Genomic DNA, 14,399 nt, shown 5'->3' on the forward strand with positions numbered 1-14,399 from the left:
TCTGAAGTGTAAAACTCCTTCTTCCTGTTCCTGGGAGCATATATCAGGGCGTCTGAGGTGTAAAACTCCTTCTTCCTGTTCCTGGGAGCATATATCAGGGCGTCTGAGGTGTAAAACTCCTTCTTCCTGTTCCTGGGAGCATATATCAGGGCGTCTGAAGTGTAAAACTCCTTCTTCCTGTTCCTGGGAGCATATATCAGGGCGTCTGAGGTGTAAAACTCCTTCTTCCTGTTCCTGGGAGCATATATCAGGGCGTCTGTGTAAAACTCCTTCTTCCTGTTCCTGGGAGCATATATCAGGGCGTCTGAGGGGTAAAACTCCTTCTTCCTGTTCCTGGGAGCATATATCAGGGCGTCTGAGGTGTAAAACTCCTTCTTCCTGTTCCTGGGAGCATATATCAGGGCGTCTGAGGTGTAAAACTCCTTCTTCCTGTTCCTGGGAGCATATATCAGGGCGTCTGAGGTGTAAAACTCCTTCTTCCTGTTCCTGGGAGCATATATCAGGGCGTCTGAGGTGTAAAACTCCTTCTTCCTGTTCCTGGGAGCATATATCAGGGCGTCTGAAGTGTAAAACTCCTGCTTCCTGTTCCTGGGAGCATATATCAGGGCGTCATATATCAGTCACTTAGCAAGCTAGCAGCAGATGCTAGCTGGCTAATTGGCCTGTTAACACAGAGGTGTTGAAACATGCTGAGACAGAGAGCCGCTGTGCTTAAACCAACAAATATTTTAATCTTAAATCTGTCTCAAACATCTCAATAAGAAAATGGTGTCAGATTGTTTTTTTAAAAAAGGGCAGAAAATGTCTCCTTTAATATCAGCTTGAAGCTGCCATCAGTGTGTGAGTGTGCACGAGTCGCAGCGGAAACCTGCTGCTCAGCTGGAAACTAAACTACGAGCAGGAAACTCAAGTTGTGTCAGAAGTTCGGGGTCGAGGCCTCCGGTCAGTCACAGCGATGGTGCATTCAGGGGACGCCCAAAAGACGGCTTTTTTTGTGTGAGGAGGAGAAGAAATTAAATATTTAAGGATGGATTTGATTAAAATGAACCCTATTTGAACATTTGAGGCCGTCTTCATGTTTAATTAAACGAAATGAAAAGCTGAAAATGTCAGATTTAGATTTCAGTGAAGACACTGAAGATATTTTTTCTTTGTTCTTCTGTCTGTTAAATAAAAAACAAATTTAAGCTTTTTTTTAGAAAACGTTTCAGCATCTCTGTAAATAAACTTTGAGCATCTTTTACTTTAATCTTGTTTAGATATTCTTTAAGGAACATTTAAAGGAGCCGCAGAAAGTTTCGGTCCTGGATGCTGACTTGGCGGAGCCGCACCTGAAAGCACCATCATGGCTGTGTGTTTTAAAGAAGTGGGCGTGTCCAGGTGAAGGGTGGGCGTGGCTCAGCAGGTGACTCGCTGTGTGTCTGTGAAATTAAAGGGACATTTCAGAGTTTTTCAGAGTTACTTTCCATCATTAATGAGGCTCAGGCTTCATTTACACTGCAAGTCTTGATGCCCAGATCCGATTTTTTTTAACGTGTGGTTACACGTACTTTAATAATGTGACTCATATCTGATTCACACGCTTACACTTGCCTATCACCTGAAACATCACTCATGTCTGCTCAGGCTACCTTTACACGGACACGATCTGAAACCAAAACGCAAAAGTGGCGTTTCGTTTTCACTTTTAAATCTGCGTTTAGACGTGTGACGTTTCATATTTATTTATCGATGCAGTAAACACGCCAGCTGGCTCGGTCGCCTGCTCTCTCTATGAACTTCAAGAATTTGGAGAACGTAGTTCATACTTTGGTCTGTTCTTTACTGCTCTCGCTCATCATTGCTGTTATCTGATGAAGTTACCGCGCCTAAGGCGAGTTGAAAGTCCGCAGGGACGGACATGTTGATGGCCTACTGATGTGTTTCCACGGTTTCCTGGCGCTTTATTATGCTCGTCACGTCATTTCTATGTGACGAGAAACGCAGTTTTGCGTTTTCATCCTTTACACGGTGGCGCGACAGTGGAGCGTTTTCAAGAATTCCACTCTGGAGGGCGGTTTCACTTTTTTGCATTTTCATGCCCCCAAAACGCCGTTTCCATCTAAACGATATAGTGCATCCGCAAAAAGGTTTTACGTTTTTAACCCGTTTTCCTTTCCGTGTAAACGGCTCCTTAAGTGTTTACCAAACTCTGCTGCTGAGGCAGATGGACGAGGTGGACATAGGTGTGATGCTGGTGTTGCGGTACACGAGAAGTTTTGGACACTTCCACTTCGATTGTTCTGGTCTTTCACTTCTTTATTTTTGGTCTTTAGGGCCTTAACTTTCCTTTGGCACTGGAGCCAGGTCCGCGTAAAGGCCTTCTCCGCCATTAAGTGAGAAATGTCTTGAAAGACTGATTTATTACGATAGGTGCCTTTAATTTTGGTTTGTATCTCCTCCTCTCCCCAAAGACCGAGAAGACGGGTCACTTCCTCAACTGTCCACTGCGCCTCGTTGCTTTTGACCTCCTCCGACATGTTCCTTGTATGTTCATGCGTCTCACATTCACTAGCTTACGTGCGACAGAAAATCTAAATCCTCGCATATTTAATGACGTGTGGAACCTGGAACGCAATGTGTGAGAATATCCGATCTGCCTGTTTACGCGGCGGTCGCACATATCCGATTCGTATCTGATAAATTTCCACATAAGAAGGAGGCCTGTGTCCGATCTCAAAATATCCGAGTGCACGCGTCCTCGTCCTATTTACATGGTCAAAAAACATATCCGACCTGTCACGAGAGCAAAAACATTTAACTGACAGTGTAAATGTAGCCTGAGCGACCCGCGGCGCTTCACCTGTCCAGAGGACGGCGTCTTTGAGAGGGGGCGGGCTCTCAAAAGGAGGGGGCGTGGCCTATCCTCTGTTGCTTGGTATGCGACCCATCCCGATCCGGTCCACGGGGGGCGGGTTGGCACGACGCCGTGGCAGCTCCGCCGCCTTACTGTAAACACAAAGAAGAAGAGTTTCGTGATGAGTTTACTTCACCTGGGGGGGTCTCAGGTGTTCGGACGCGTCTCACCTTTGCTTGCTCGACCCTTGTTTGGTTTCCATGGAGCTGATGGAGAGCCTGTCAAGCGGGGCGCCGTTGCCAGGGAAACTCCTCTTCCTCTTTGGCTCCATGACGTCATTCTCCGTTCTCGTCAGGTCGTCCAATCGGAGCAGCTTTGCCGTAAGCTCCTGTCCCGGCTTCGTCCCCCCATGATGGCGCCGAAAGGCCCCCAGAGGCCCGAACACGGCCTGGTCTACGTGCTGGAACACAAGGATGAGTTAATCGGGATAGGATAAGGCTAAATACTGAAGCTAAAAGAGGACGTGGTCATGTACGGAAATGAATCGGGATAGGATAAGGCTAAATACTAAAGCTAAAAGAGGACGGGGTCATGTACTGAAATGAATCGGGACAGGATAAGGCTAAATACTGAAGCTAAAAGAGGACGTGGCTATGTACTGAAATGAATCGGGATAGGATAAGGCTAAATACTGAAGCTAAAAGAGGACGGGGTCATGTACGGAAATGAATCGGGATAGGATAAGGCTAAATACTGAAGCTAAAAGAGGACGTGGTCGTGTATTGAAATGAATCGGAATAGGATAAGGCTAAATACTGAAGCTAAAAGAGGACGAGGTCATGTACTGAAATGAATCGGGACAGGATAAGGCTAAATACTGAAGCTAAAAGAGGACGAGGTCATGTACGGAAATGAATCGGATAGGATAAGGCTAAATACTGAAGCTAAAAGAGCACGTTGTCATGTACGGAAATGAATCGGGATAGGATAAGGCTAAATACTGAAGCTAAAAGAAGACGTGGTCATGTACTGAAATGAATCGGGACAGGATAAGGCTAAATACTGAAGCTAAAAGAAGACGTGGTCATGTACTGAAATGAATCGGGACAGGATAAGGCTAAATACTGAAGCTAAAAGAGGACAAGGTCATGTACTGAAATGAATTGGGACAGGATAAGGCTAAATACTGAAGCTAAAAGAGGACATGGTCATGTACCGAAATGAATCGGGACAGGATAAGGCTAAATACTGAAGCTAAAAGAGGACGAGGTCATGTACTGAAATGAATCGGGATAGGATAAGGCTAAATACTGAAGCTAAAAGAGGATGGGGTCATTTACTGAAATGAATCGGGACAGGATAAGGCTAAATACTGAAGCTAAAAGAGGACGTGGTCATGTACTGAAATGAATCGGGACAGGATAAGGCTAAATACTGAAGCTAAAAGAGGACGAGGTCATGTACTGAAATGAATCGGGATAGGATAAAGCTAAATACTGAAGCTAAAAGAGGACGAGGTTATGTACTGAAATGAATCGGGATAGGATAAAGCTAAATACTGAAGCTAAAAGAGGACGAGGTCATGTACTGAAATGAATCGGGACAGGATAAGGCTAAATACTGAAGCTAAAAGAGGACGAGGTCATGTACTGAAATGAATCGGGATAGGATAAGGCTAAATACTGAAGCTAAAAGAGGACGAGGTCATGTACTGAAATGAATCGGGATAGGATAAGGCTAAATACTGAAGCTAAAAGAGGACGTGGTCACGTACTGAAATGAATCGGGACAGGATAAGGCTAAATACTGAAGCTAAAAGAGGACGTGGTCACGTACTGAAATGAATCGGGACAGGATAAGGCTAAATACTGAAGCTAAAAGAGGACGGGGTCATGTACTGAAATGAATCGGTATAGGATAAGGCCAAATACAGCTTCTGGCCCTTTAAAATATGAAACTCTCCTCTCTGATGGCTCCATGTTTTGATGAAGACGCGAACGAAGCTTCCGGCTTCTCCTCGGTGTTTTATTTTCTGAAAGGGAGTCTCCGCAGAGAAAACATCGACCCCAGCAGCAGGTGGTCTCTGTCTCCAGATGTTTTCATACGCCAGGTGTTGTGAATCGGCAGTGATCAGCTTCTGACTTTCCGTCCGCCCGCTGCCTCTGAAGACTCTGACGGATCAAGCTTCATCCAGACTAAACAGAAAACAGCCTCACACCATCTGATATCAGCACCGGGCCCCTGAGAGAGCTTATTTTGGCCCTCAGTGTGATCTGAATGGACACTGCTGATCAGTTCTGGTGCCTCCAGGTGTTATTCTGTCTCTGCGGGTGTCTCATAACATGTGATGTTACTGAGGGACACGAGTCTCTGTTCTGAGAGCCAACAGGAAAGTAAAAGCATGAATATCACAGAGTAGAAATATGTCGAAAATACAAATGTCATCTCAGTAAAAAAACCTGATGTTTATAAATAAACACATTTAAAAAGCAAAGTGAATCACAGGTACTTACTATCCATCATCAGAGATGTGGACCACGAGATAAAAGAGGCTGAGGATCCTTTCTGATCCATCTCTGATGTAACAAACTGATGGTTGCAATTTTAAATAAAGTTACGAGTTTAAATTTCATCACTTTTGGAAGCAACTTTGGACGTCCCCAAAAAAGTTCAAAAGACATGATAGCGTGGGACGGTGGGATCTTCAACATGGAGATGTTTCTACTTCCTGAGGTTGTGAGGACATCTAAACGTTGTGAGGACATCTAAACGTTGTGAGGACATCTCGACATTTCTGAGGTTGTGAGGACATCTCAATGTTTTGAGGACATCTCGACGTTTTGAGGACATCTCGACATTGTGAGGACATCTCGACATTTCTGAGGTTGTGAGGACATCTCGACATTTCTGAGGTTGTGAGGACATCTCGACATTTCTGAGGTTGTGAGGACATCTCAATGTTTCTGAGGTTGTGAGGACATCTCAACGTTTTGAGGACATTCGACATTTTTGAGGTTGTGAGGACATCTCAATGTTTCTGAGGTTTTGAGGACATCTCAACATTTTGAGGACATCTCGACATTGTGAGGACATCTCGCCGTTTCTGAGGTTGTGAGGACATCTCGACATTTCTGAGGTTGTGAGGACATCTCAATGTTTTGAGGACATCTCGACATTTTGAGGACGTCTCGACATTGTGAGGACATCTCGACATTTCTGAGGTTGTGAGGACATCTCGACATTTCTGAGGTTGTGAGGACATCTCGACATTTCTGAGGTTGTGAGGACATCTCGACATTTTTGAGGTTGTGAGGACATCTCAATGTTTCTGAGGTTGTGAGGACATCTCAACGTTTTGAGGACATCTCGACATTGTGAGGACATCTCGCCGTTTCTGAGGTTGTGAGGACATCTCGACATTTCTGAGGTTGTGAGGACATCTCAATGTTTCTGAGGTTGTGAGGACATCTCGACATTTCTGAGGTTGTGAGGACATCTCAATGTTTCTGAGGTTGTGAGGACATCTCGACATTTCTGAGGTTGTGAGGACATCTCGACATTTCTGGGGTTGTGAGGACATCTCAATGTTTCTGAGGTTGTGAGGACATCTCAATGTTTCTGAGGTTGTGAGGACATCTCGACATTTCTGGGGTTGTGAGGACATCTCAATGTTTCTGAGGTTGTGAGGACATCTCGACATTTCTGAGGTTGTGAGGACATCTCGACATTTCTGGGGTTGTGAGGACATCTCAATGTTTCTGAGGTTGTGAGGACATCTAAACGTTTTGAGGACATCTCGACATTTCTGAGGTTGTGAGGACATCTCAATGTTTCTGAGGTTGTGAGGACATCTCAATGTTTCTGAGGTTGTGAGGACATCTCGACATTTCTGGGGTTGTGAGGACATCTCAACGTTTTGAGGACATCTCAACATTGTGAGGACATCTCAATGTTTCTGAGGTTGTGCGGACATCTCGACATTTCTGAGGTTGTGAGGACATCTCGACATTTCTGGGGTTGTGAGGACATCTCAATGTTTCTGAGGTTGTGAGGACATCTCGACATTTCTGGGGTTGTGAGGACATCTCAATGTTTTGAGGACATCTCGACATTTTGAGGACGTCTCGACATTGTGAGGACATCTCGACATTTCTGAGGTTGTGAGGACATCTCGACATTTCTGAGGTTGTGAGGACATCTCGACATTTCTGAGGTTGTGAGGACATCTCGACATTTTTGAGGTTGTGAGGACATCTCAATGTTTCTGAGGTTGTGAGGACATCTCAACGTTTTGAGGACATCTCGACATTGTGAGGACATCTCGCCGTTTCTGAGGTTGTGAGGACATCTCGACATTTCTGAGGTTGTGAGGACATCTCAATGTTTCTGAGGTTGTGAGGACATCTCGACATTTCTGAGGTTGTGAGGACATCTCAATGTTTCTGAGGTTGTGAGGACATCTCGACATTTCTGAGGTTGTGAGGACATCTCGACATTTCTGGGGTTGTGAGGACATCTCAATGTTTCTGAGGTTGTGAGGACATCTCAATGTTTCTGAGGTTGTGAGGACATCTCGACATTTCTGGGGTTGTGAGGACATCTCAATGTTTCTGAGGTTGTGAGGACATCTCGACATTTCTGAGGTTGTGAGGACATCTCGACATTTCTGGGGTTGTGAGGACATCTCAATGTTTCTGAGGTTGTGAGGACATCTAAACGTTTTGAGGACATCTCGACATTTCTGAGGTTGTGAGGACATCTCAATGTTTCTGAGGTTGTGAGGACATCTCAATGTTTCTGAGGTTGTGAGGACATCTCGACATTTCTGGGGTTGTGAGGACATCTCAACGTTTTGAGGACATCTCAACATTGTGAGGACATCTCAATGTTTCTGAGGTTGTGCGGACATCTCGACATTTCTGAGGTTGTGAGGACATCTCGACATTTCTGGGGTTGTGAGGACATCTCAATGTTTCTGAGGTTGTGAGGACATCTAAACGTTTTGAGGACATCTCGACATTTCTGAGGTTGTGAGGACATCTCGACATTTCTGAGGTTGTGAGGACATCTCAATGTTTCTGAGGTTGTGAGGACATCTCGACATTTCTGGGGTTGTGAGGACATCTCAACATTGTGAGGACATCTCGCCATTTCTGAGGTTGTGAGGACATCTCGACATTTCTGAGGTTGTGAGGACATCTCGACATTGTGAGGACATCTCGACGTTTTGAGGTTGTGAGGACATCTCGACATTGTGAGGACATCTCGACGTTTTGAGGTTGTGAGGACATCTCTACATTGTGAGGACATCTCAACGTTTTGAGGTTGTGAGGACATCTCGACATTTCTGAGGTTGTGAGGACATCTCAATGTTTCTGAGGTTGTGAGGACATCTCGACATTTCTGGGGTTGTGAGGACATCTCAATGTTTCTGAGGTTGTGAGGACATCTCGACATTTCTGAGGTTGTGAGGACATCTCGACATTTCTGGGGTTGTGAGGACATCTCAATGTTTCTGAGGTTGTGAGGACATCTCAATGTTTCTGAGGTTGTGAGGACATCTTGACATTTCTGGGGTTGTGAGGACATCTCAACGTTTTGAGGACATCTCAACATTGTGAGGACATCTCAATGTTTCTGAGGTTGTGAGGACATCTCGACATTTCTGAGGTTGTGAGGACATCTCGACATTTCTGAGGTTGTGAGGACATCTAAACGTTTTGAGGACATCTCGACATTTCTGAGGTTGTGAGGACATCTCGACATTTCTGGGGTTGTGAGGACATCTCAATGTTTCTGAGGTTGTGAGGACATCTCGACATTTCTGAGGTTGTGAGGACATCTCGACATTTCTGGGGTTGTGAGGACATCTCAATGTTTCTGAGGTTGTGAGGACACCTCGACATTTCTGGGGTTGTGAGGACATCTCAACATTGTGAGGACATCTCGCCATTTCTGAGGTTGTGAGGACATCTCGACATTTCTGAGGTTGTGAGGACATCTCTACATTGTGAGGACATCTCGACGTTTTGAGGTTGTGAGGACATCTCGACATTGTGAGGACATCTCGACGTTTTGAGGTTGTGAGGACATCTCTACATTGTGAGGACATCTCGACGTTTTGAGGTTGTAAGGACATCTCGACATTTCTGAGGTTGTGAGGACATCTCAATGTTTCTGAGGTTGTGAGGACATCTCGACATTTCTGGGGTTGTGAGGACATCTCAATGTTTCTGAGGTTGTGAGGACATCTCGACATTTCTGAGGTTGTGAGGACATCTCGACATTTCTGGGGTTGTGAGGACATCTCAATGTTTCTGAGGTTGTGAGGACATCTAAACGTTTTGAGGACATCTCGACATTTCTGAGGTTGTGAGGACATCTCAATGTTTCTGAGGTTGTGAGGACATCTCAATGTTTCTGAGGTTGTGAGGACATCTTGACATTTCTGGGGTTGTGAGGACATCTCAACGTTTTGAGGACATCTCAACATTGTGAGGACATCTCAATGTTTCTGAGGTTGTGAGGACATCTCGACATTTCTGAGGTTGTGAGGACATCTCGACATTTCTGGGGTTGTGAGGACATCTCAATGTTTCTGAGGTTGTGAGGACATCTCAATGTTTCTGAGGTTGTGAGGACATCTTGACATTTCTGGGGTTGTGAGGACATCTCAACGTTTTGAGGACATCTCAACATTGTGAGGACATCTCAATGTTTCTGAGGTTGTGAGGACATCTCGACATTTCTGAGGTTGTGAGGACATCTCGACATTGTGAGGACATCTCGACATTTCTGAGGTTGTGAGGACATCTAAACGTTTTGAGGACATCTCGACATTTCTGAGGTTGTGAGGACATCTCGACATTTCTGGGGTTGTGAGGACATCTCAATGTTTCTGAGGTTGTGAGGACATCTCGACATTTCTGAGGTTGTGAGGACATCTCGACATTTCTGGGGTTGTGAGGACATCTCAATGTTTCTGAGGTTGTGAGGACACCTCGACATTTCTGGGGTTGTGAGGACATCTCAACATTGTGAGGACATCTCGCCATTTCTGAGGTTGTGAGGACATCTCGACATTTCTGAGGTTGTGAGGACATCTCTACATTGTGAGGACATCTCGACGTTTTGAGGTTGTGAGGACATCTCGACATTGTGAGGACATCTCGACGTTTTGAGGTTGTGAGGACATCTCTACATTGTGAGGACATCTCGACGTTTTGAGGTTGTAAGGACATCTCGACATTTCTGAGGTTGTGAGGACATCTCAATGTTTCTGAGGTTGTGAGGACATCTCGACATTTCTGGGGTTGTGAGGACATCTCAATGTTTCTGAGGTTGTGAGGACATCTCGACATTTCTGAGGTTGTGAGGACATCTCGACATTTCTGGGGTTGTGAGGACATCTCAATGTTTCTGAGGTTGTGAGGACATCTAAACGTTTTGAGGACATCTCGACATTTCTGAGGTTGTGAGGACATCTCAATGTTTCTGAGGTTGTGAGGACATCTCAATGTTTCTGAGGTTGTGAGGACATCTTGACATTTCTGGGGTTGTGAGGACATCTCAACGTTTTGAGGACATCTCAACATTGTGAGGACATCTCAATGTTTCTGAGGTTGTGAGGACATCTCGACATTTCTGAGGTTGTGAGGACATCTCGACATTTCTGAGGTTGTGAGGACATCTAAACGTTTTGAGGACATCTCGACATTTCTGAGGTTGTGAGGACATCTCGACATTTCTGAGGTTGTGAGGACATCTCAATGTTTCTGAGGTTGTGAGGACATCTCGACATTTCTGAGGTTGTGAGGACATCTAAACGTTTTGAGGACATCTCGACATTTCTGGGGTTGTGAGGACATCTCAACATTTCTGAGGTTGTGAGGACATCTCGCCATTTCTGAGGTTGTGAGGACATCTCGACATTTCTGAGGTTGTGAGGACATCTCGACATTGTGAGGACATCTCGACGTTTTGAGGTTGTGAGGACATCTCGACATTGTGAGGACATCTCGACATTTCTGAGGTTGTGAGGACATCTCGACGTTTTGAGGTTGTGAGGACATCTCGACATTTTGGAAACATTTCATATTTATCTCTTTATAGAAAACAAACATTTCTTTCTTTTTGTAAAGATTTCTTAGTTTTTTTGCCTTCAGAAACTTCTCACACATGCAGAAAATGGCCTGAAACCTAAATGAGTTCAGGATGTAACCTGCTGCCTCGGGCTCGTTGTTGTTCAGTTAGGTTTGGGTTTTTGTGATGGGCCGGGTCAGTGTGTGTGTGTTCTGACCTGAGGAGGAGGCTGCTGGACGCTGCAGTGCAGAACAGTGATGGGCAGCAGGCAGTAAAACAGCAGACCGCCACAGAACTGCATCTGCAAACACAACAACAAGCCAGCGAAGGAATCAAACCATCGAACGGCCGACAGAGCCGAGAGCTGCACGGAGCTTTTCTGCTTCTAAGTGCACGCACTGAGGTACGTTCTCGTGTTCTACAAGTTTATTTTTTGTTATTAATGGTTTAATTTTACGACAGTTTATTCTTATTTTGCAGATTTAAAATCGAATAATAGAACACAGTCGACAGATAAATGATTCCTGTAAACTTGGTAATAATAAAGCATTAAAATCAGCTCCAGCGGTTGAAACTCTGACCTGAGGAATCAGTCATCAAGTACAGGTACACAAAAACAGGATTCCACAGCTAAATATGAATGTTTCCTCTTTTTTTATGTAATTTAGAATCACAAAATAATCAACCAGAATTAAGGAAAGCTCAAAAGGTTCAATAAACAACTATGAAGAAATAACTAAAGGAAAAAGGACACAAAACTACAAAAATTAGGCTCAAACACCACAAAACAACAAGCTACAATAAACATGCGCAAAGAGACTGAAAAACACCACAAACACAAAAATAAATGAAATAAAATAAATCTGAACTGTTTTTGTTGCTTCTCTGAACGTAAAAAAAAAAAAAAATCACACCCTAAACCTAACCATCACATTTTTATCTGTGGAAGAAACATTTGGTCCCCACAAAGAGGTGATCTGTCAGGTCTAATGTCCCCATTACTACACATAACCCCACACACACACACACACACACACACACACACACACACACACACACACACACACACACACACACACACACACGGAGCCCGTTTTAGCTCAGCTGACGCCTGAAACTTATTGTCCAGCAACATCTGCTAATTTTAGCATTTTCCATTCCTGCAAATAAATGCCTTTTGACCGTCATTTGCACGATTGCAGACGTGCGCACTCCTGCATTCCCTCACACACACACACACACACACACACACACACACATTCCTCCGTGCACGCTCCTACACATGCAGATGCTGATGAAGTGACGCTCATTCAATTCAATTCATTTTTATTTATAAAGCGCCAAATACAACAAATGTCATCTCAAGCCTCTTAACCCTCCTGTTGTCCTGCGGGTCCAAAGTGAGCCACCACCATGTTTAGCTGTAGAAAAAATACAACTATCTAAACTATCTTTTTCCAACTTGAAATGTTATAACTTTTCCTAAAGGGACCCCATCATTAGAAAAAGTCACACTTTATTTCTGTTTATGTTTCCATGTGGGCTGTACACCACTAGGGTACAAAGATTGTCTTATGGGTCATTTTTGACCCGTGAATTATAAAAACATTTAAACAGCAGAAAAAAGTTCACTGTTTTTTTCCCTTTCAATATAATTAATTCAGAAGTAATTACTTCACATTTATATAATAGCAATAATAAACCTTTATTATGTAAAAGAAAACTGAGAAAACAAGAAAACTGTTGGTCCAACTGACAGTAAAAAAAAAAAAGTGTAATCCTGAAAACTGGTGATTGTCTTTTTGTATTGTGTAACAAAAAATACATGATAAAAAATATATTGAGTTGAGTTGAATAGATAAATAACAGGTGGTTTCATCATACTAAATAGATTTTGGATTTAAAATTCAATTAAGTTGCTTTATTTTGGGGCTTTGGTAGGGCGGCTCATTTCTGACCCGTAGGACAAAGGGGAGTAAACACAATGTTAAGACCTCACAAAGGGTTAAATACTAAAGTCCAATTCAAGCCAATTGGAATTCAATTCATTGTATTCGTAATTATTTATAAAACAATCCAATTCATTATTGTTTTCAGTTTTGTTTTTAAAGAAATAATCCCAAAAATCCACAAAGTCGTGAATAATCAGTGAGAACAAACTAAATCAAACTTCAGATTCAGATAAAAACAAGCTCTGAAATAAAATCCTGCAGATTTTTGGTCCTGCATGCACCTGCATCACACACACATGCACACGTGCACAAACACATGCACACACACGTGCACACACCCGTGCACACACCCACGCACGTGCACACGCAGCAGAGCTCGTACCTTGACTGTGGAGCTGGATCTCTTCCTGGTCTCTGGGTCTTCTTCAGGCTTTGCATCATGTTTTATAGCAGCTGCTCGGGAACCTCCTGTCCAATCCGGAGCCTCCGCTGCGGTGACATCACTTCCCGAGCTGCGTTTCCACTCTGTGTGCGTGTGCGTGAGGCGTTTCATCATCAGATCCATTACCTGTTAATGAAAGCTCCTGGGAGCGGTCACACCTCGCCTGTTAAAATAAACACAGTCCATCCTCTGCGACTCCGTCAGATCAGATTTCCCCAAAGGAAGCTTTCTGTTCTACGTCTGCGGGCAAACACCTCTGATCCCTTTCTGCAGGTTCCCCTCCATGAGCTGAGAACCTCCTGAAAGCTCATAAAGAGCAGAGCAAGGAGAGAAAAGGGACAACAAGGGCTTTACTTTGGGGATTTTTACCACACAGTTGTTAGAAGTTATCTGATGAATGTGACAATAGTTCAAAAAAAGATGTATAACTATTATAAAAAGATCTCAAAGATACTTTAAGAAGCTGAAAGATTCCAAAAATGAAAGAAAAAGACCAAAACTCGGCCCAAAGAGTCACCAAAAATCACAGAAGACACAAAATGGAGCTCATAAAGGAACATAAATGGCATGGATCCATCCTGCCTCGCATCAACGGTTCAGGCCGGTGGTGCCGGGGATTTCTTCTTGGCCCACTTTCAGAACGGTACGGGTCGGGTACCAAAGAGTACCATTAGCCGCTTTCGGACAGAGCCGTTCTAACGGTGCGTTCACACCGGAATCGTTCACGCGACGTGATTACATACAAAGTCAATGCAAAGACGCGAACGGACGCGGATTCGAGCCGGCGGCGCGAGTGAAAAGATGCGAATTCGCGCGAGTTCAGAAAATCCAACTTTGGCGAAATGTTCGCGTCAGACAGCCGATCAGCGTTGAGATTCTGGACGACAGAGACGTGGAGACAGATGGACAGGCGCTCCGCAGCTGAAATGGAGCGCCTGTAGTTGGTGTCATCAAACTGGGGCCTGGTGAGCCTGAAACACCGCTGGAAGCGGCCGTCATGCAGACGCAACTCCTGGAGAAGGCGGTGAAATTCTTCGAGCTGAATGCACATCCGGATGATGTCACTGACCCAGACACGACGGCGTGT

At 44.3% G+C, this 14,399-nt stretch overlaps 1 protein-coding gene across 1 annotated transcript; it reads right to left on the reverse strand.

Moving 5' to 3' along the window:
- Positions 1-711: 711 nt before the first annotated feature.
- Positions 712-13,300, reverse strand: ostn (osteocrin). The gene is made up of 5 exons (XM_075472742.1): positions 13,253-13,300; positions 11,136-11,219; positions 3,067-3,296; positions 2,843-2,988; positions 712-1,421 (listed from the first exon to the last, which is right to left on the reverse strand). Exons 2-4 carry the CDS (start codon positions 11,217-11,219, stop codon positions 2,901-2,903), a joined length of 402 nt encoding a protein of 133 aa, XP_075328857.1. The 5' UTR covers positions 13,253-13,300; the 3' UTR covers positions 712-1,421; positions 2,843-2,900.
- Positions 13,301-14,399: the final 1,099 nt, after the last annotated feature.

This window comes from Odontesthes bonariensis, chromosome 9, assembly GCF_027942865.1.
Source record: "Odontesthes bonariensis isolate fOdoBon6 chromosome 9, fOdoBon6.hap1, whole genome shotgun sequence".
Lineage (NCBI taxonomy): Eukaryota > Metazoa > Chordata > Actinopteri > Atheriniformes > Atherinopsidae > Odontesthes > Odontesthes bonariensis.